Source organism: Lacerta agilis, chromosome 15 (genome assembly GCF_009819535.1).
Source record: "Lacerta agilis isolate rLacAgi1 chromosome 15, rLacAgi1.pri, whole genome shotgun sequence".
NCBI lineage: Eukaryota > Metazoa > Chordata > Lepidosauria > Squamata > Lacertidae > Lacerta > Lacerta agilis.
The window spans coordinates 6506935-6527692 of NC_046326.1; the positions used below are offsets into that span (position 1 = coordinate 6506935).

Sequence of the window (20758 nt, forward strand, 5' to 3'; positions counted from 1 at the left end):
AACAATAGCTTTTGAGGGAGGCTCAGAGAGTGGTGACAAGGCCGAGGGCCATGCCCTCACTTTCTTTGAAGTCCTTTTGGCACCAGATAAAAACTTACTTTTCTTCCCAGGCTTTTGATCGACTGAGATGCTGCTGTTTTGTTATTAGTTCTGCTCAAACTTCCTGTGGCTGTTTTGGTGGCGGGTTGTTTTGGGGTTGTTTTTGTTTATTTATTTGTGTTTTTAACAGTATTGTAAGTTGCTTGGGGACCTTTGGGTCAAAAGTGACTAACAAGTCAAATAATAATAATAATAATAATAATAATAATAATAATAATAATAATAATATTAATAGCTGTGGTGGCCCCAGTCCAAATAGGCACTGTACTGAAAGGAGGGGGAGCAGATAGTAGCAATGCTTTAGAGGAAAATAGCAGCTTGGGTAGGGAATTGTCAGCAGGTTAATAGTCTGGGGAGAGCATTAATCCCCTCTGCACATTAATTCAAGGCTGTATTCTATGCTAGTCCTACTCTGGTTAGAACTATTGAAATCAATTGGCAGAAGTAACTTAAATCTGTTGAGTTCAGTGGGTCTGTTTTGAGTAGGGTTGACATTGGATACAACCCTGAGTGTCTTCTGAAGTTTTCGCTAGAGCTTCAGGTGCACCTTCTTTTAGTCTTTTATGCGTTATTGGGAAGATGGTATCAGAGACAATTACTCTTCAGCAGGAGGAACTGATTCCCATCCTGCCAAACACCTCCTAATCCACCCAATGCCTGCTCTGCAGCTCACTGGAAGAGAAATAAACAGGTGCCAAAGTGCTCCTTCCAGGCACATAGAGCATCATTTGGAGTTGAATCAAGTTCCTTGTAGCCAGGGATCTGTCCATGGTCCTGCAAACCTTGCACCTGATGCTCCATCTCCTGTTGAACTTCAGACCCATATTGGTTGACTGTCGACACTACACTGGACTGCCTTCTCTTTAACATAGATCTAGGGCAGTCAACCTTTGATCCTCCAGATGCTGTTGGACATTTAACTCCCATTGGCTCTGGTCATTGTGGCTCATGGTTAGGAATGATGGTCATGCTGGCTGGGACTGATGGGAGTTTGAATCCAGCAACATCTGGAGTGTCACAGATTCCCCCTTCTAAATATAAATATTTCCAAAGAAGAAAATCCAGAAAGTTATTAGAATTCCACTTGTCACAGTTAATAAGTTTTCCACTACTGGCATATTGCTAGTGTTAATTAAAACCCAGTGATTATGCAGACTCCTATAATCAAGATGTTTTAAATGTTCAACAACATAAAGAAGTTAGCATGAGAGGTAGCACCACCAGTTTCCTCTTGCCTAACCACCACATGTGAACACATTTGGTCATGGAAAACTCTTCCATGCTCCAGAGTAATTAAAGCTGTTGCCAGTAGCTATTGTGGTGCTTGATCACATTACACAACATCCCCAGAGAGCATCCCAGAGGCAATGGGACTGAGATTTAAGAAACAGAAATAGCAACAACACAAATATTGACTGGAAATATTTGGTGGGTGTTTTTTGTGGGGGGGGGGTTGGTCTTGGATCAACTCAGGCAAATTACTGCATGCTGGTCTAGGGGTGAAGTGGTGAAATCTTCACACATTTTTGCTAGGGAAAGGAAGGAAATTATTAAACCACTTGGTGGCAGTAAAAATATATCCCAGGAAAGTTTAGATCTAGGAATACAGAAAGTGCAAGGGTTGAGAGAGCAGTAAAAGTTAGTTTGATACAACACTAAATGCATTTTTCAAAGGAGTTATTAAATCTTTTTTTTAATTTCCTTTAGTAAAAATGATAAATAACAATACCTCTGCTCCTGTCTCAAAGGAAGAAGAAGAAGGAGAAGAAGAAGAAGAAGAAGAAGAAGAAGAAGAAGAAGAAGAAGAAGAAGAAGAAGAAGAAACAACAACAACAATAACAAGAAGAATTGAGAGTGTGATGGAGGGGACTGCAAACTGTCTTTGAGATATTCTGGAACCCACAGAGCCCCCTCAAATATTGCTGATCTGTGTACCATTTGAGCTTGAATCTTCCTGTCTCATAGAGAAAGAGGCTTCAGACTTCCGTGACATCAAAGGCTTAGGGATCCACAGTTCCAGCCTGGATTTAGATATCCTTCCAGCTCTGGAACAGTCTTCGCAACAATAGCCCTGTCTAGATGTTTGCCTGCCTGCACAAGGGCTTAAAGTATGATTGGGATGGAGGCATGCCCATAAGCTGTGCCCTCAATGTCTCAAGGTACACACCTTGGGACTCCTATTCAGATTTTTACACATTTAGCACAAAGTGGTGTATTCAGTACTAGCACTACTCAGAGAAGAGCATTTAGACCAATGAACATGAGTAACACAGTCCTATTATTTTCAAAGGGTCCACTGGTTAAGTCTAGCATGCAAGCCAAAGATCTGAGAGGGTGTCAAAGTGCATCCTGTTGAATGCACTTAGAAATCTTCCTCTCAGTTCGGAGCCATGATACCTAAATGTGCTTCTTTCCCACTAACCCCCCCCCCAAAAAAAACCACATTTTTATTATTAGGTAATAATGAACACTGCATAAAAATTAGCAGGAAAAACAGAGAACAGAAAGGTACAAGGCATTGCTGCTTTCACAGTGATGTCTCACAAAATCTCAAGTCTTATAGTCAGTGCTTTTTTCTAAAAAAAAAAAATGTTTAGGGGTACTCTCATTTTCCTACTCATATTGAAATACTGCCCCTCAATGAGGTCAAACTTAGATTCACAAAATGTTTAGGGGTGTGCCTACCCCCCACGTACCCACAGAAAAAAAGCACTGCTTCTAGTATTGTTTTTCTTCTCCATCCTGATTTTGCCTGGTTCATGGCTGCAGTGCACATAGGCAGTTACTCTGTTCTCACAGTGGCCAACCAGATGCCTGGGAAAGCCTGCAAACAGGACCTGAGTGCAACAGCACTCTTCCCTTCTGTGGTTTCCAGAAACCGGTGTTCAGAAGCATACAGTACTGCCTCTGGAAAATGCTGAAACTCTTGCTTTCTATTTGTTTAGAAAAGGTTATGAAGTCATGTAATACAGTGTAGAAATGTAAATCATCTGCCTCTCCAGTGTGGTGTCGTGGTTAAGAGCGGTGGACTTGTAATCTGGGTCTGGGGAACCTGGGTTCACTTCCCCGCTCCTCCACATGCAGCTGCTGGGTGACCTTGGGCTAGTCACACTTCTTTGAAGTCTCTCAGCCCCACTCACCTCACAGAGTGTTTGTTGTGGGGGAGGAAGGGAAAGGAGAATGTTAGCCGCTTTGAGACTCCTTCGGGTAGTGATAAAGCAGGATATCAAATCCAAACTCTTCTTCTTCTTCTTCTTCTTCTTCTTCTTCTTCTTCTTCTTCTTCTTCTTCTCCCTTGACTGAGCGACTCTTGTGTGTCAGCAATTGCTCCTTGCCATAATTCCTGTTACCTGTGAGTCAGAGTTAAGCAGTCAGGTGTCTTCCCATTTCTCAATGTGACCTGTCAAGCTGCCAATATCATAAAACTTGTTAAGTTTTGGGGTTTAGCTGTCTCATTCTTTTCATCTCACATTCTTTTCAGCTAAGGCAGCTGAAAGGTATTGTCTGTTAGGTTTAGGTGATTACATTAATTTCATGAAATACTGTGTGCCACTGGCTTATAAGTCCACCAAATTCACAAATCTCTCTGATTACATCCTCTCCAGCACATTACATTATCAGAATGCATGACTTGTCCCAGCTTTACCAGATTAGTATCATCTTTTCAGATGTGTTCACTTAGGTTTGTACCCAATGCAGTGATAAGTTAGCATCCCAACAGTACAACAATTTCTGCTTGTGCAACAGAACTTTGCCCTCTCTCCCTCTCTCCATGTGCACCCCACGCTCTCCCCCAATCTGCTCTGGTGGATTCAGGGGGAAACCCAGGCTAGATCTGGAGGTAGCACAGGGATGGGCATGGGGAAGGGGGAGGAAGTCCTCTTGTGCAAGTGGAAATCTTTGCACTGATGGGTTGCTTATAATGCTACTCTGAATACAAGCCTAAATGTGTGAGGGTCTAAAGATGCATTGGTGTTGAGGTGATAGCTGTCCTCATCCACGTTTCAAGCACTTGCTTGTTCTGACAAATGTCCAAACAGGGTTTAGTGTTGTCCTTACACTCAATTCATCCATGGGCCATTGATGTCCTTGATTTGACAAAGTATCCTGTTTTGATTTTTACTAGAACCAGATCTGGGTGCAAAACACCAGCTCTGCTTAGACAATTGCAAAGAATTAAGGAACAGGGTGCCTCTGGGCTCATGCTCAGGCCAGAAACCTGTGGTCTGTGTTGGAACCAAACTCACAAGTCCTTCTGCACAAATATCCACTCCTGGTGTGTGTCCTCCCCAAACATTCTTTTTCAGCAGCTTCATTCTAACATGGAAATATTTGTTATTCTGCCTGCAGGATTTTATCAGCAGACTTCATCTGCTCATCTGGGTCTCTCTCTCACAGAGGCTACTGGAACCAACTGCCCTTTGAGGGGGAGCAGCTGGACCATCTGCTCTAGGGTGGGTGGCATCATCTGTCCCCACCTGCCCCCCCATCCCCCAAAGGCACCACCTTCCAGCTGCATCACAGCCACTCCCAGGAAGCTTGTGATGCATGGGTATTTCTTGGAGGTTTGCCTGTTTTGAACTGTGACCAGACTGTGACAGCTGGCCCATCTGTTCTGGCTGGGCGTGTGGTCTCACCTGGACCCCCCAGTACTTCCTGGAGGGACTGACCAGACATTGTCAGATCTTTGCTCAATATTCAGCTGCCCTGAGCCACTTTTGAGAAGGTGCTTCATCTGTTGGAAGCTAACCAAACATGAAACTCGGAGCTAGTGCCAGAGTTCGCAGTTTTCCTCCTTCCTGCCAACCCCTTTTTTGCATGTGTCATGCCTTTTAGATTGTAAAGCCTGTTTGCAGGAATGGTTCTTGGGGAACCCGTGGGGTAATAAAAATGCTCAGAATTAATGAATTAATAAAGAGTATGTGAGCTGTGAGTGCCAGATAAGTAATTTGCACAGCACAACTCCCAATTGGCGGGACGGGTTCAGAATGGGTGGTCTGATGGTGTTATGGCATCAGCTGGGATCAAAGGGAGCATAACAAAGTAGATCAATGTAAATCCATTGTTTCACCTTGGAATTTTGCTTTTGGAGATGAAAGGACCTGTCCCAATAAGAGGCAGAAAGGCCTTTCAAGCTGTTGAGCAGGTTGATTGCAAAGTGACAGGTTGCAATCCTGTACACACTTACAGGGGAGCAAACCCCACTGAACATCAACTAGGATTGTGCTGTAAACGTCCAGACATTTAAAACAAGGGAGATTCCTTCTTATTGAGAAGAACAGTAAGGAAGGGTTCGAGAAGCAAAGAGCTGCCAGAGCTTCTGCTGTTATATACATATAGGCAAACCAGGAATCACCACAGTACTCTCTGCCATCCTAGAGGGCGCCTCCTTAAGCTCCAGTGTGGTGCAGTGGTTAAGAGTGTTGGACTAGACCTGGGAGACCAGAGTTCGAATCCCCACTTGGCTATGAAGTTCACTAGGCGATCTTCGGCCAGTCATTAGCTGAGATTCCTGCATTGCAGGGGGTTGGACTAGATGACCCCTGGAACCCCTTCCAACGCTAAGATTATGTGGTCAACTCTCAGCCTAACCCACCTCACAATATTGTGAAGCATGACAAAAGTTTGCATTATATGCTTTTAAAAAAAAATCTGGCTTTGGGAGCTACTTCAAGAAAGTATCTCATCCTGTGCTGAAGATTGTTTAACGGTAAGCAATAATTTGTCAAATTTAATACTTTAATACTAGTTTTCTAACCTTACATTGCTCTTTGGAGTACCATCCACAGTGTCTACATCAGGGTGACTAACCTGTGGCTCTCTCTAGATTCCAGCTCCCATCAGCCCCAGTCAACACGGCCAATAGCTGAGGGTGATGGGCAACCTCTGGGCGGTGACATGTTCCCATTCCTGGTCAAGCTTCAAGGGTGGCTAACTCAGGATGAGGTTGCAGAGAAAGGAAGCCTTGCATTTCAGAACAAAGGCATATTTATTTCTGCTTAAAAGTGTTGGCCTTAAGGAGTACACTATACACTACACAGAAATGCATGCAATGGAATTTTGGTGGCATGTTGCTGAGAAAAGAATCCTCAAAACCTTCTGTCCGATTAGAACTGACCTTTAAAGCCCTATGCGGCTTAGGACCCTCGTCGGAAAGGGCCCGCCTCTCCTGGTATGTCCCGTGTAGGACCTTAAGGTCCTCAAATAATAACTTTTTGGAGGTCCCGAGCAACAAAGATGCTAGGTTGGCCTCAACTAGGGCCAGGGCTTTCTCGGTATTGGCACCAACTTGGTGGAACAGTCTATCACAAGAGACCAGGGCCCTGCGGGATTTGGCATCTTTCCGCAGGGCCTGCAAGACGGAGCTGTTCCACCTGGCCTTTGGGTTGGTTTCTGTTTGATAGTTATGCTTCATTCTTTTATTGGTGGGCTATTTGGAAATGAGACTGCAGTTTTAATTTTGAATTTTTAAATTTGTATTTTAATCTGTATTTTAAATTGATTGTTTTTATGTTTTTGCTGTGATTTTAATTAGTGTTAGCCGCCCTGAGCCCGGTTTTGGCTGGGAAGGGCGGGGTATAAATAAAAATTTATTATTATTATTATTATTATTATTATTATTATTATTATTATTATTGCATTCTTCATAACATCCAAGCAGAAATATGGTACTGTGGTGATGAATTTGCTGTTATCTGCCTCATAGGTTATTTTCCCCTTTCAAAGGCAATCATTCTGCTTCTGTTGTCACCAATGATTTAAGTTTGCATTACCTGAAGATATTTCCTTTTGGAGGAGAATATCAAAATATACAGCTTTTTCCCTTGTACCTTTTTGCAGTGTATAGGAAGGAAAGGAAGTTAATTGTTTTAACAGTGCATACTGTACTCAACACTTACTGTCTCATAACAAATGTAACTGATCTGCAGACTTTACAACCTGAAAAAGGAGACAATGCATGTACTTTTGTAAACCAATCATATCTTTAATAAAAATTATTTTTTTAAAAAACAACAACAACAACACTGCAAGCTGTCCTGAAATCACAGAGGTGGAAGGAAGAGAAACAAGTATTAGTTGTTTGTTGGTTTGTTTGGCTTTTTGTTACCCAACCCTTTTCACCCTAAGGTCCCAGGGCAGATTGCAACAATTTACAATAAAACATTAAAAACAGTTTACAAGAAATTACAGTCACAAACTGGGGTGGGTCCTAGAAACGTATGAAGTGCAGTACATTTGTAGAAACAAACGCCTCATTTCACAAGCCCCCTCCCCCGATTAAAACGATTAGAACTCATCCATTGACACCCAAATCTCGACTTTCTCAGCAAAGTGTCAAAGATGAAGGTATTAGAGAATCAGGATGCAAAGACTGAAGGAGGGGGTCGGATAAGAGGTTTGGGGAGGGGGGATAACACCCGCCGGGGGATCTGGCTATTTTCAAGCATCTGTGAAATAGAATCACTTCGCTCACATTCCACGTTGAGGCTGGTGTCTAATGAGAGAGCTGTCATTAATTGCCTGTTTCTTTCCTCATTGGAGGGCGAGGGAGAAGGTGGGGGGAGTTGCATGAGAATAGGGACCAGTGGAAAAAAAAACTCAAGAGAAAGTTTGATAGCTTGTTGACATCAAAGACTTTCAAGATTAGGCAACAGCAGGTATAAAAGTGCCCATCGACAAGAAGGGGAGAGGAGCATTCGGAGCGAGCAGAAGCGGAGTAAGGGGCTTGGGCAGAAACACTCCGGGGAGAGGGAGAAGAGAGAGAATAGAATCAACAAGACTTCTCATTTAGACGAGGGGAAAAGAGGGAGAATAGGAGCGAGACAATTCTGACCTGTGTCAACCCTCTTAAGTTCCCTGAATTCGGAGTAAATTCGGATTTGAGCACAGAAGAGAGAGAGAGAGAGAGAGAAGGGGGATTTGGGTTACACGAGATAGGAAACAGACTCTTAGGTTAGAAGTTTAGAGAGAGAGAGTGAGAGAGACTTGGGCGCATCCTATGCAGCGATGCCTCCCAGGACCACCTCGCTCTTGGAGCTGATGTCTTGGGCACTCGCCCTCCTGGGCCCAGCCTGCTCGCAGCCTGCCGAGCTGCTGCAGGAGGCCGCCGAGGGCCAGCTCCGGCCCGCCGCCTCCTCTCCGGCCGGCCTGGCCGCAGCAGCCCCGGGCCGCCATCGACGGGAGCCCCCGGCGCTCCGCTCCCCGGTGTACATGCTGCAGCTGTACCGGTCCCTCGTCGTGGGCAGCCCTCCGAGCCAGCCCAGCGCAGAAGCCTTGGCTTGGAGAGAATCCGACACCATCCTCAGCCTGGCGGCGCGAAGTAAGTCCTGCTCCTTGCCTCGGTTGACCTCCTTCCGTCCCCCCCACCCCCCAAAAGCCTCTCCTCACCCCTTTCCATTTTGAGTTACGGTACTTCCATTCCGATTTCCTGCCCAGGGTTTGTAAGGACCTCCTTGATGGATGGATGGATGGATGGCTGGATGGATGCTTGTCAGCATCCCTGGGAGCGCAGGGCGGCGGTGGTCCTTCTGGCCTTAAGTCAACCCACCTCCCGCCTCTCCTTTCCGGGTCTCTTTTTTTGTGGATTGTTGCCCCAGACGTCTGCAACGGAGGGAGCCCCCCAAGAGAGAGATGCAATCCACATCTTCTTTCCCTTACTACTAAGGGCATCTGGCAGGGACCAGATGGGAAAGCGGGGAGGGGGGGGGGGGAGAAGCGAGGCTGGGGGTGTCGCATGATGCCTAGGAAGAGTGCAGCTAGAGGTTGCTACGCTCCAGAAGCTGCCTTACACTCGGGGAGGAGTGAGGCACCTGGAAATGGCCAGCGGAGGAGAAAGCGGCGTCTCAACTTTCCCTGGAAGGGTGTTGGGAGATGCTATTGTCTGAGCTGCATTCAAAGAAAGGGAAAACAGGTGGAGAGAGACGGGATGGTGTGGAAGAAGAGATTTCTGTGTACCGACTTGACTGTTCTCCCATTATGGCTGTGTGCGTTCTGTCTGATCCAGCTGCACACTATGCTGTGTCAGTGGATGGTTATGGGGTTCAGGAACTCTAGAATACATTTACCTGTATACACCATGGCAGGTTTTTATTCTAGGGATTAGAAACACCACCTATTTACACGGTACCTGATGCAGGACAATAGGAAGCTGCCTTTTATCAGGTCAAACTAATTGTGCATTTAGCCCAATATCGTCTACTCTGACAGCAGCCAACCCTCACCTCCCCCTCAACCCCTGGAGATGCCAGGGGTTGAAGCTGGGGGCTTTGGCATGTTTGCAAATGATGTGCAACAGTCCGTGGCCCCTGCGGTGGTGAATTTGTCTTCCTTTTCTCGCTTTTCCATTTCAGCTTTTTGAGTCGGGATATAATTTTATACAGTCACCTGTTTCCCCTCAGACTTTTGTTAGCACTTCAAAAGCAGAAAGGTATTGTTTTTAATGTCCTAATTAGTTATAATCACTTTCAAAGAGTGAGCATCAAAGGGTCTGTGGGTGTGAGGAGTACAATGAAATTTAATGAGCTACGTGCCTTTAGTCTTTGAACTTCCATAACCCAATCAACCACTTAACTAGCTGATCCAATGAGTTAATAGCTGTCTTCAAGACAGCAGGGCCAGGGGAAGATAAGATGGATAGCTGGAGCTTGTGCAGCTAATCTGGAAGTGATTTTGTTAGGGAACGCATTAAGGAGAGGAAGGATTCTAAGATACCCATATCTTAGAAATGGAGAATTATAATACTCAGCTGGTTGTGTATGCAGATGACCCTCAGGGTCCCTTCCAACTCTACAATTTTATTAATCTACAGTATATACCACTCTAGTTTTCAACAACCATTCATATAAGCTGCCCTGTAATACTTACAACAACCCTGTGAGGGAGGCCAGTATTTTCCCCATATTGCAGATGGGGGGAGCTTCCTGGGGAGGTGAGCTGAAGCAGATAGATGTAGCTTTATTAAGGGAAGGAAACTACTAATTCATATCCCACTTTCTTTGCCACCATAAAAACCAGCTCCATGGTACCTGGCAGTAAAGGCTAGATTTTTCTTCTTCAAAAAAAAAATGAGTTCACTTAGCATCCATTGATATTAATGGAATTCAAATCATTTCCTGTGCATCTAAGCTTCATTTATGTGTCTGTTAATTTTCTATGGTCTTTCTTTCTCAGCAAGAAAGGGGAGTATTTTTTTATTACTAAATTTTAGCAATTAGTACATTAATATCCTGCCTTCCCTCCAAGGAACTCAAGGTTTCATCACCCCATTATATCCTCACATCAACTGAGAAATAGTAACTGGCCCAAAGTCACCCAGTGCACATCCTGGCTTAGTGGGGATTTGAACCCTGGTATCCACAACTCGGGTGGTGCTGTGGTCTTAACCACAGAACCTAGGGCTTGCTGATCAGAAGGTCGGCGGTTCGAATTCCCGCAATGGGCGAGCTCCCGTTGTTCGGTCCCAGCTCCTGCCTACCTAGCAGTTCGAAAGCATGCCAAAGTGCAAGTAGATAAATAGGTACCACTCCGGTGGGAAGGTAAATGGTGTTTCTGTGCGCTGCTCTGGTTTGCCAGAAGTGGCTTAGGCATGCTGGCCACATGACCCGGAAGCTGTCTGTGGACAAACGCCGGCTCCCTCGGCCTATAGAGCCAGATGAGCGCACAACCCCAGAGTCGTCTGTGACTGGACCTAATGGTCAGTGGTACCTTTACAGTACCTTCACCTTTTATCCCAGATTGTAGTCTGACCCTAACTGCTACACCATGCTGGCTCATATCCTATTCTTCTAGATATGTTCCTGGCTTCTCCTGGAAATCCCCTCTTCCTAGTTTGAGAACAGCTCAGTCATTGTTACGCTCAACAATGTATCAAGAATCACTGGTCCATTCCAAATTTACCATTGTGAGAACAAAGGTTATTTGATTCGTCTATCTGGCTTATTGTTGTCTACTTTGACTGTTGCAGCTTTCCAGGGAGAGGATATTTTCAGATCACCTGCTGCATAATTCTTCTAACTGGAGATGCCAAGGACTGAACTATATGCAAAACACATGCTTAACCAATGTGCTGTTGTCCCCCTCAGTTCTCTTGGACCCCTGTTTCTCACTTGTTTGTGCTGTTTTTTTTCTCCCCCTCCCTTTTAAACTTTATTTTTCCAAAAGCCAAAAAGATACTACAAAATAAATAAATAAATAAATAAATAAAATAAAAGGTGTAAGTCACAAAGAATACAAATGAAGGTATAGAAATAACAAAGAAAAATAATAATTAACAGATCACACCAACCATTCCCGCCCTTTCCCACCCACCACCTTGCCATATACTTATAACATATTTTAACATAAATTGAACTAAAATATGACTTCCTTCCATCCATGCTAGACCTTGTTTTACATTCTGATCTTTATTGTTGCGTTATGTTTAGTTTTTTATATATATATATATATATATATATATATATATATTATTTTTATTTGTTTTATTCCTTTTCCTCTTACAAACTTTATCATATGCATATCATGATTTCTGTATCTGAGCAATGTTTCATTGTATATTCCTTCACACATTCTTTGTTTTGATTGTCCTCTAATGGCTGATGTCAATTTTGCTGTTTCTGTGTAAACTTATTCTGCCACTCAATTATTGTCAGTGTTTTATTTCCTTTCCAGTTCCTCTCTATGAGTACTCTTGCCGCAGCAGATGTGTAAAGGAATATCATTCTCTTATTTGTGGGGATCTCATTTGTAATTAGCCCCAGAAGGTACGCTTCTGGCTTTTTGCTAAATGACTTTTTATAAATCCTTTTTATTTCTTCATGTACCTCATTCCAAAAAGGTCTTATCTCTTTGCATTCCCACCAAATATGATACATTGATCCTATCTCTGTGTTACACCTCCAGCACATTTTAGAGTTTTGTTTATAAAATTTTGCCAGTTTTTCGGGCGTTAAATACCATCAGAATAACATTTTCATTAGGTTTTCTTTTATTGTATAGCACGTGGCAAATTCAATATTGGTTTTCCACAATTATTCCCATTGCTCTAGCATTATGTTGTACCCCAGGTCCTGGGCCCACTTCATCATGACTTCCTTGACAATCTCGTCTTTAAGTTCCCATTCTAGAAGTAATTCGTACGTCTTTGATAAAGTTTTTTTTTTGTTCCTTTGTAATAATTCCTTTTGTAATATTGACACTTTTTCTCCGAATCCTATTTTTTTTATCTTGGCTAAAGAAGTGCACAATTTGATGGTATTGAATCCAGCTACTATACTTTTGTTTGATTTCTTTATATGGTTTGAAATTTAATTGCCCCTTTTTGTCATCTATTAATTGTTGATATCTTGCCAAATTTATATCCATATTTTTCTTTTTTTAACGATAACACATCCAAGGGGGGGGGTACCCACCAGGGTATTTTGGGCTCCAATAATCTTTTATATCTCTCCCACACCTTGAACAATGATTTTCTAATTATATGATTTAAGAAATCCTTGTGTACAGCCACTTTGTTATATATTAAATATGCATATCACCAGAACCTCAGATTCCATTCTTCTAAATCAAGAATATCAGCTCTTTTCAATATGATCCACTCTTTAATCCAATTGAGGCATGCTGCCTCATAATAAATCCTCAAATCAGGTAATCCAAATCCCCCCTTTCTTTTTTTGACAGTTACCAATTTATATTTAATCCTGGGTTTTTTCCTTTGCCAAATAAATTTTACAATACCTGTATCTTTTCTCCATGTGTTGAAACAATCCATTTTACTTATTATGGGTATTGTTTGGAAAAGGAATAATCATTTTGGTAATAAGTTCATTTTAACGGCTGAAATTCTACCCCATAGTGATAAACTTAATTATGACCAAGTCTCCATATCTCTTTTCACTTCTTTCCAGATTGTATCATAATTATCCTCAAATAAACTTATATTCTTCATTGTCATTTGTATTCCTAAATATTTCACTTTTTAAATAATTTGTAACCCAGTCATTTCTTCTAATTCCTTTTTCTCCAGATTGCCCATATTTTTCACCATTAATTTTGTTTTATCTTTATTCAACTTATAACACGAGACCTTACCAAATTCTTCCATTTTTCTCAATATTTTATTAATACTTTCTTTTGTACTTTTTACCATTAACATTAATTCATCGGCAAATACCCTAAGTTTATATGATCTATTACCCAGATTTATTCCGTTAATATCTTGATCTTTCCTAATTTCTTGATTTAACACCTCCAATACCAATATAAAAAGCAAAGGTGAGAGGGGACACCCCTGTCGGGTCACCTTTTCTATGCTAAAAAATTCTGTCATCTCTCCATTAATTATTAGATTTCTAATTGTCCTTTATATATTGATTTTAGACCTTTTGTAAATTGTTCTCCCATACCCATATTTTTGTAAATTGTTCTCCCATACCCATATTTTCTATAAATTTCTCCATAAAAATCCATGAAATGTTGTTGAATGCTTTTTCAGCGTCTACAAACATAAAGGCCACACTTTTGTTGTTGTTGTTCAGTCGTGTCCGACTCTTCGTGACCCCATGGACCAGAGCACGCCAGGCACGCCTATCTTTCACTGCCTCCCGCAGTTTGGCAAACTCATGCTTGTCGCTTCGAGAACACTGTCCAACCATCTCATCCTCTGTCGTCCCCTTCTCCTTCTGCCCTCCATCTTTCCCAACATCAGGGTCAACACGCTTTTATCCGGTCTTGATTCTAGGTATTCTAATGCATCAGTTACAATTCTTAGATTGTCACTCATTTTCCTATCTGGTAAAAACCCCACTTGATCCATGTTTATATAATCTTTTAATACCTTTTTTAACCTTGTGGCAAGTATGTCTGCGTATATTTTGTAGTCTGTGTTGAGTAATGATATTGGTCTGTAATTGCTGATATCTTCTCTGTTTTTTCCTTGTTTGGGTATCACTACAATATGTGCTTGTTGCCAAGTATCTGGTCTTTTCCCTTCCTTCATTATACTGTTTATTAATGTTTTCATTGGTAGCTGTAATGAATCTTCTAATTTTTTATAATGTAGAGCTGTAATTCTGTCTGGTCCCGGGGCTTTTCCTGTTTTTGTTTTTCTTATAGCTTCATGTAATTCCATCGTTGACACTGGGGAATTCAGAGCTTTAATTTTTTCCTTTGGGATCTCTGGCAAATGATTTTCCTTCTTTAATAATAATATGACAATCTTTTTTTTTTTTTTAAAGAAAAAGCTGAAGGACTCCAGGGAAAAGTGGGTGGGTAGATTAGTGGCATATGTGGTGCTAGCCAATCAGTACTGCACACAGGCAACTTCAGCTGCAACAGGCAGAAGTTTAGAGGAAATTGTTTGGGTGAAGAAAATGCAATGGGTGCTCTTGCACGGGGGCACAGTACTATGCTGGCTTTCATAGATGCTATTTTATTTTCCTACCCCATGTCCACTTGTCCTGCTCTCTCCCCAAGACTGCTTTTGAGAGTCTTAGAGTTAAGAACCTTTAACATTTACTGGTGTTCCTTTCTTCCATTCATCCCAACCAGTGACATTTCTTCTGCCTTTCAGATTATTTCCAGTTTGAGGACCACTGGGACTTCTCTTTTGACTTGACCTCCATTTCCAGCAGCTCTGATGTGAGGCTGGCAGAGTTCCGGGTTTGCCTGATGTCTTTCCCCCAGTACAGGAATGTCACTTTGAACATCTACCACAGCCATGAGCGCACCTGTCATGGGAACCAGACCTGCACAGAAAAGATCTTCCTTGGTTCTTTCATTAGCAACAACTCCAGCCACTCCTCCTGGAAAGTCTTCAATGCCACCAGCATGCTCCGCTTCTGGCTCCACCAAGGGGTATCATTTGGCATGGGCGCTCCAGATGATCAGGAGCGGCACTGGATGGAGGAGAACCTATCTCAGGACAATGATGGAAGAGCAGCCGGTGGGTTCCAGGGAAAATGTGGGTGCAATGATGATCAACAGGCCCATGTATTGACCCATAGCATGACTGACAGAGTCCTACTGGTTATCTTCTCCAAAGATAAGGAACTGGTGGAGCCCTCTCAGGGCCCAAGTCTCATCAGGACGGTGGAGATGTCCAAGTACGTCATGATGGACAACACTTTCAAGGAGACTGGGGGCCGGCGGCACCGGCGGAACAGGAAGGAGAAGCAAAGGATTAAAGCGACTAATATTTCCACCGCCAGCTTTGGCAAAGAAGGCAGGTCGCTGTGCAGGAGGGTAGATATGATTGTGGACTTTGAGCAGACTGGCTTCGGAAGTTGGATTGTGCACCCCAAGAAATACAATGCCTACCGGTGTGAGGGAGAGTGCCCGTTGCCTGTTGATGAGACCTTCAAGCCAACAAATCATGCATATATTCAGGTTTGTCTTTATGTTTGCATTTTAGGGGTCTTGGAAACTAGAAACTGGGTCCAATGCAGTATATCCAGCTGCACAGTCCAGTCTTATATGCTTTATAAACAGCACATTAAGAACAGTGGAAAGCAAAGCCCATATCTATATACCTGCAAAAACCTTTCTTTTTCTCCTATCCATTAGTTGCTTGTATGGGCACGAGGAGGTGCAGGAAAGTCTGGGTTTTCAAAAACAGAGATTCGGCAAATGCTCCTTTTACACATTTGCATAGGAAGCTGCTCTATACAGAGTCAGGCCATTGATCCATGTAGCTCAGTATTACTGGCACTAACTGGCGGTGGTATAATTTAAAAAGTGCATAAGGACAGCTGAGGCAACAGGCAGCATCGGTGCTTTTTCTGGGAGGATTCAGGGGTACGCATACCTCTAAACATTTTGTGAATCTAAGTTTGGCCTCATTGAGAGGCGGTATTTCAATTGTGAGTAGGATAATGAGGGTGCCCCTAAACATATGGTACTTTTTTAAAAGAAAAAAAGCACTGGGTGGCATCATTTTCAAAAGCCATCTGTTACTAATCTGCAGGGCTGAGGGGGCACGGCGAGTCCCACCCTAGGGATACCTCCAGGGGGACCATAAGAAGGAGGCCTTATCCCACCAAGAATTTTCAGTGAGTGACACTGCACTGTGCTATGATTGTGTCCTAAGGCTCTGGCTGTTTCTCCCCCCACCCCATGAGGAAATGTCAGTCCTGTTTTATTCCCCCACTGGCTTTTTGGGATGAATTGCTAACATGTTGTTAGCGGTGGGTTATTGTTGCTGTTTTAATCACTGTCTTTCTACAGCTCTCTCTAGAAGTTAAGGCTTTGGTCCTAAATACTGTACATTTATCTAAGTTCAGGCTGTTGGAACTGGGGGTGAAAAGCCAGCTGGCTTGGCCCCAGCTGGAGCGCCTCCCCTCTCAGCTGCTGCGGAGGTCCATTGACCTCTGCTCCTCCGACGTTCGTCAGTGACTCAAGCTGCAGTGCATACTTGAGCACACATTACTCAGCAGTGTAAACTGCACAACAGAATAGGCTTGAGGCGTAGATACAATACTAAGGCTACGCATTTATGAAACATAAGTCAGGACAAAGAAAACATGGTTTCTCCCCTTGTCGTCTTCTCGGAGAGAGACTGAAAAACAAAAGCAATACAGAGCGGAAGCTCCGCTCACGCCAGCAACCTGTGCTGGAATGTAAACAGACATGTGACGCAAAAGGTGGAATGGAATTCCCAACACAGGCTCCACTGAACTCACTGGGGCTAACTTCTGCACAGATGTGGTACGGGATTGCATTGCACATCTCTGCCCCCAAGACTATTTGCATGTCGAGGTCCCCAAACCACCCCTCAAGTAAAACACTTCACACCAGATATAAGTTTTAGGTTTTTGGCATTAATTTGGCCACAACTTTATTGAATACAAAATAAGTGAGTGGTTGCTTAGGCATTGGTTAAGACTATCTGTCCCTCTGGGGACAGAACTGACATCCACCCGCCTGTGGAGTCAGTATAGGGGAAAACACTTTGGGGAGAGAATGTGCACCCGTTCTCCCCAAATGCTCCCAGGAGCTCTTGCGTGGGCCCTGTCCCCCGACCGGGGGGAAACGGACAAGCATGGTGAGCCCCTGGATTCCTTTAACGGAATTCCCCTCGCAGCAGCAGCTTTGAAGGGGCAACCACAGCCAACCTGCCCCTTCGCAGCATAGGATGGGCAACCACAGCCAACTCTGCCCCTCCTCAACCAATTTATAACCAATGCCTAACCGCAACCTTACAAGTTGTGACTAATTGCTACGCAGTAGGCGAAAACCAAATGGCACCAGCCAATCAGCCAAATGGAAAAAATTCCTACCAGGCCCCTGCCCCAAAGCAGACGACCCCATGACAGGCATAGCAAGGTCAATGCAGAGGCCTAACAACAGGGCGGGAGGGCGGGCGATCTGATGCACGAAGCCAGGAGGGCTCCGACGCTGAGTGCAGGGTCATTTATAGGCTCTGGACTGTCCATCAACAAATTGCAACATATGAATCTCCCCAACGACAGCCAGAGCCCAATCACAGTAGTGGCCATCCATACAAACCCGCCCAGCAGCAGAGGGGTGACTTGCTAGCCCCCACCGCAACACGTGCTCTCCATGAAGGAGAACACGCTTTGCCCCAAAAGGTACCTTTTGGAGAGAAGACAAAAGCACCTCTGGGAGCACATATAGCAGCCCGGGGGGGGGGACTATTTTGGTGGGGAAATAGTGTGGGGGTGTTGATCAGGACCTATCAATGCCACACGCAGCTTGACCCGAGAAGCCTGTGTCTACCCATAACAAACACCTTCCTTACAAGAAGAGCTTCCTCGATTTACCCTTTGAGCTCTCTCAGCAGCCTGCTATGCTCACAGCTAAATTGAGTGGGGTTCGGAACACTTTCACTTTGGGGGAGGGGTGACTGCCGGTTCTTGCAGGCTGAGGAAGCTGTGGTCCTCCGGATGGTGCTGGACTACAGCTCCCTTCACCCCTCACTGTTGGCTGTGCTGGCAGGGGCTGATGGGAGTTGGAGTCCCAACTTCAAGAGAGTCACAAATTCCCTGGCTTTGGTTTGAACAGACTCCACCCCCCCCCTGCACAATTCTATAAAGAGGTTCTCACTGTAGAGGAAGAAATTTCACTGGCTTTTTAAAAAGCCTTGGATTTTTAATTTTTAAGCAACAACCTTCCAAGTGGGGGCGAATTCATGCTGCTTGTGAGCAGGTGCATTCCTTGGCCCTGCAATCCCTAAAATGGGGGTGTTTTTATTCTGTTTTGACTGTGCACAAGGCACAAGAATGCCCTAGGCAGGCATGGCCACACCACCAGAGATAGCTCCAAGTTAGCAGCTTGCTCCAATAAGGCTGGAGCTCTGCCAAGGCTTTATACCCCTCTTGGGGCAGAGTGGCACTCCTTGGCTCTGCCTCCTTCCTGAAGTATGGAGAGCCTTGAAGAGGAAGTCCTCCAGGCCTGTCAGCAATCAGCAAGTTTCCTCTGGGTTCCTTCTTTGCACTTGGGTTTCCTTGATGTAGAAGAGGCTGGTCCTTAAGAAGAAACTAGCCCAGGGGGTGTTGTCTCTGGGGTTCCCAGTTTGGGGGCCTGTCACAAGCCCTCAATATCAGGGGCCTGGGTCAATATCAGGGGCCAGCGGCCTGGGTCAAATAACTTCCATAGTTTATGGCACTGGTCTTTCTGATTGGGCTGGCTGCTCCTCCTCTTAGTCAAATTCCAGACTCTTTTATGTACTTGGGGTTGGGTGGGGTAGGGTGTCCAATTATGACTTCTGCCAAGTCATAATTGGACATGGTGGGACTGCACTGCTTACCTGACTGCCCTCCATCCAAGTTGCTCCTGCGTTCTGGATGGAGAGAGTTGAGGCGGTGAGGTCAGTGCAGTGCAAACACATCATCAGAGCCAATCTGGTGCTCCAATCTGCATTTGCACTGCAGTGACCTCACCACCTCACTTGCCCCCCTCTGTCATGGTGTGAAGTAGCGAGGGAGGCCAGGCCAGGTAAATGGTGCAGCCCCATTGCTCCCTTCCCTACTGCCCTTAACTGCACTGTGCCAGTTCCTGGATATGAAGTTTTCCTCTTCCTTCTTTCCTTTTTCCTCTCCTCTTGCAGAGCTTGCTGAAGGTATACCAACCCAACCGGGTGCCTCGCCCATCTTGTGCCCCTGTCAAAATGAGCTCACTGTCTATGCTGTACTACGAGAAAGGGAAAGTGAGGGTCCGTCACCATGACGACATGATCATCGAGGAATGTGGCTGCAACTGATGCATGAGAGTCTTGGCTACTTGGTGGACGGGGCCTCCTCCAGATACCAGCTCCAGGAACCCCAAAGCACCTTCCCCTCTTGCAGCAGAAGCCCAAGAAGCATTGACCTTCAATGGAGGAAAAAGTAGACTCCTCGCCACTTGGAGATCAAGCTGTTTCTCTAGGGTGTTGTGTATACTGTATAATCCTTATCAAAATGGGGGAATGGAATAGGCAGAGGATTATGATAGGGGTCATGCTTTTCCTATGGAACTTAGTCTGTTCCCAGAACCAGAGGGTCCCCACAGAAGAAAACCCTCTCCCACACCCGGGGTTGGTTCCAGGTTTGTGGGGTCCCTTGGCAAAGTAATATCAGCTGAGCCACTTTCTATGTCAACAGGCCTCCCTGGTGGGCTTGTCTGGTGGCTTGAAGGCCTTGATGCTGCCACCTTTTTAATTTCCCACAATGCCCCTTATGTAATGTTAGTTCAGGGAATTGGGGGAAACTAACATAGAGCCAGCTGCCCAATGCAGAAGTTGGTTTAAAGGGGGCTCCAGAGTAGGCATCAGTTGTGGTCCAAGATCTGTAGCTCTTTCCAAAAGTCCCACCTGTGAGAGATTATTTATGAATAGAGCCCCTATATGCAAAACACAGGTCTACCAATATTTTCTGCGATCGGTGGGATGATAGGCGCATGTTGAACCACTAGTGAAGACAGTTGTTTTGTACATGTCTGTAAAGAGCCTCCTTGACCGGTTTTGAGAAAGTAGTGATATATTCCTAAAAAGGTATATAGCCCTCCTTTCAAGGTATGAGAGGCCCCATCTGCACTATTATGTTTAAAGCACTATTACACTACTTCAAACAGCCCTGGCTTCCCCCAAAGAATCCTGGGAACCGTAGTTTGCAAAGGGTTCTGAGAGTTGCTAGGAGACCATTATTTCTCTCACAGAGTTACAATACTCAAGAGTTCCCTGAGAAGTGGAATTGATTGTTAAACCATTCGGGCATGTAGGTCAATTCAGTGTGCATTTATTTGGAAGAAAATTCCTCCGGCTTCAGTGAGGCTTACTCCCAAGTAAATGTGCATTAAAGAATCCACAGTTTGTCATACTGCTGACCTCCAGCTTCTTGTTAGTATTAAAGGAAATAACTTCCATTCTATCAAACTTTGTCTGTCTTGTGTGGTTATTCTGTGAAGTTTTAAAAGTTTATATGAGATCATAAACAAATTTCTGTGTTAACATTTTGTAATACAGATCTCCCCCCCTACAATGTAACTGGGATTTAAATGCATAATTTCAACGTAGATCATCTGAATTAAAATCATAGGGTACAAAGGGAAGTGTTGTATAGCAGGTCAGACAGACCGGCAGTCAGCAGCTCTCTATCTCAGGCAGAGAGAGGAACACCTTCCCTATCACCAGCTATGATCTCCCTTTTTTCTTACTCAAGGGAAGATACCC

The 20758-nt window shown here is 44.3% G+C and overlaps 1 protein-coding gene across 1 annotated transcript; it reads left to right on the forward strand.

Moving 5' to 3' along the window:
* The first annotated feature begins 8106 nt into the window (after positions 1-8106).
* Positions 8107-19388, forward strand: NODAL (nodal growth differentiation factor). Its single transcript, XM_033172493.1, has 3 exons — positions 8107-8419; positions 14666-15480; positions 19160-19388. Exons 1-3 carry the CDS (start codon positions 8107-8109, stop codon positions 19310-19312), a joined length of 1281 nt encoding a protein of 426 aa, XP_033028384.1. The 3' UTR covers positions 19313-19388.
* The last annotated feature ends 1370 nt before the right edge of the window (positions 19389-20758 follow it).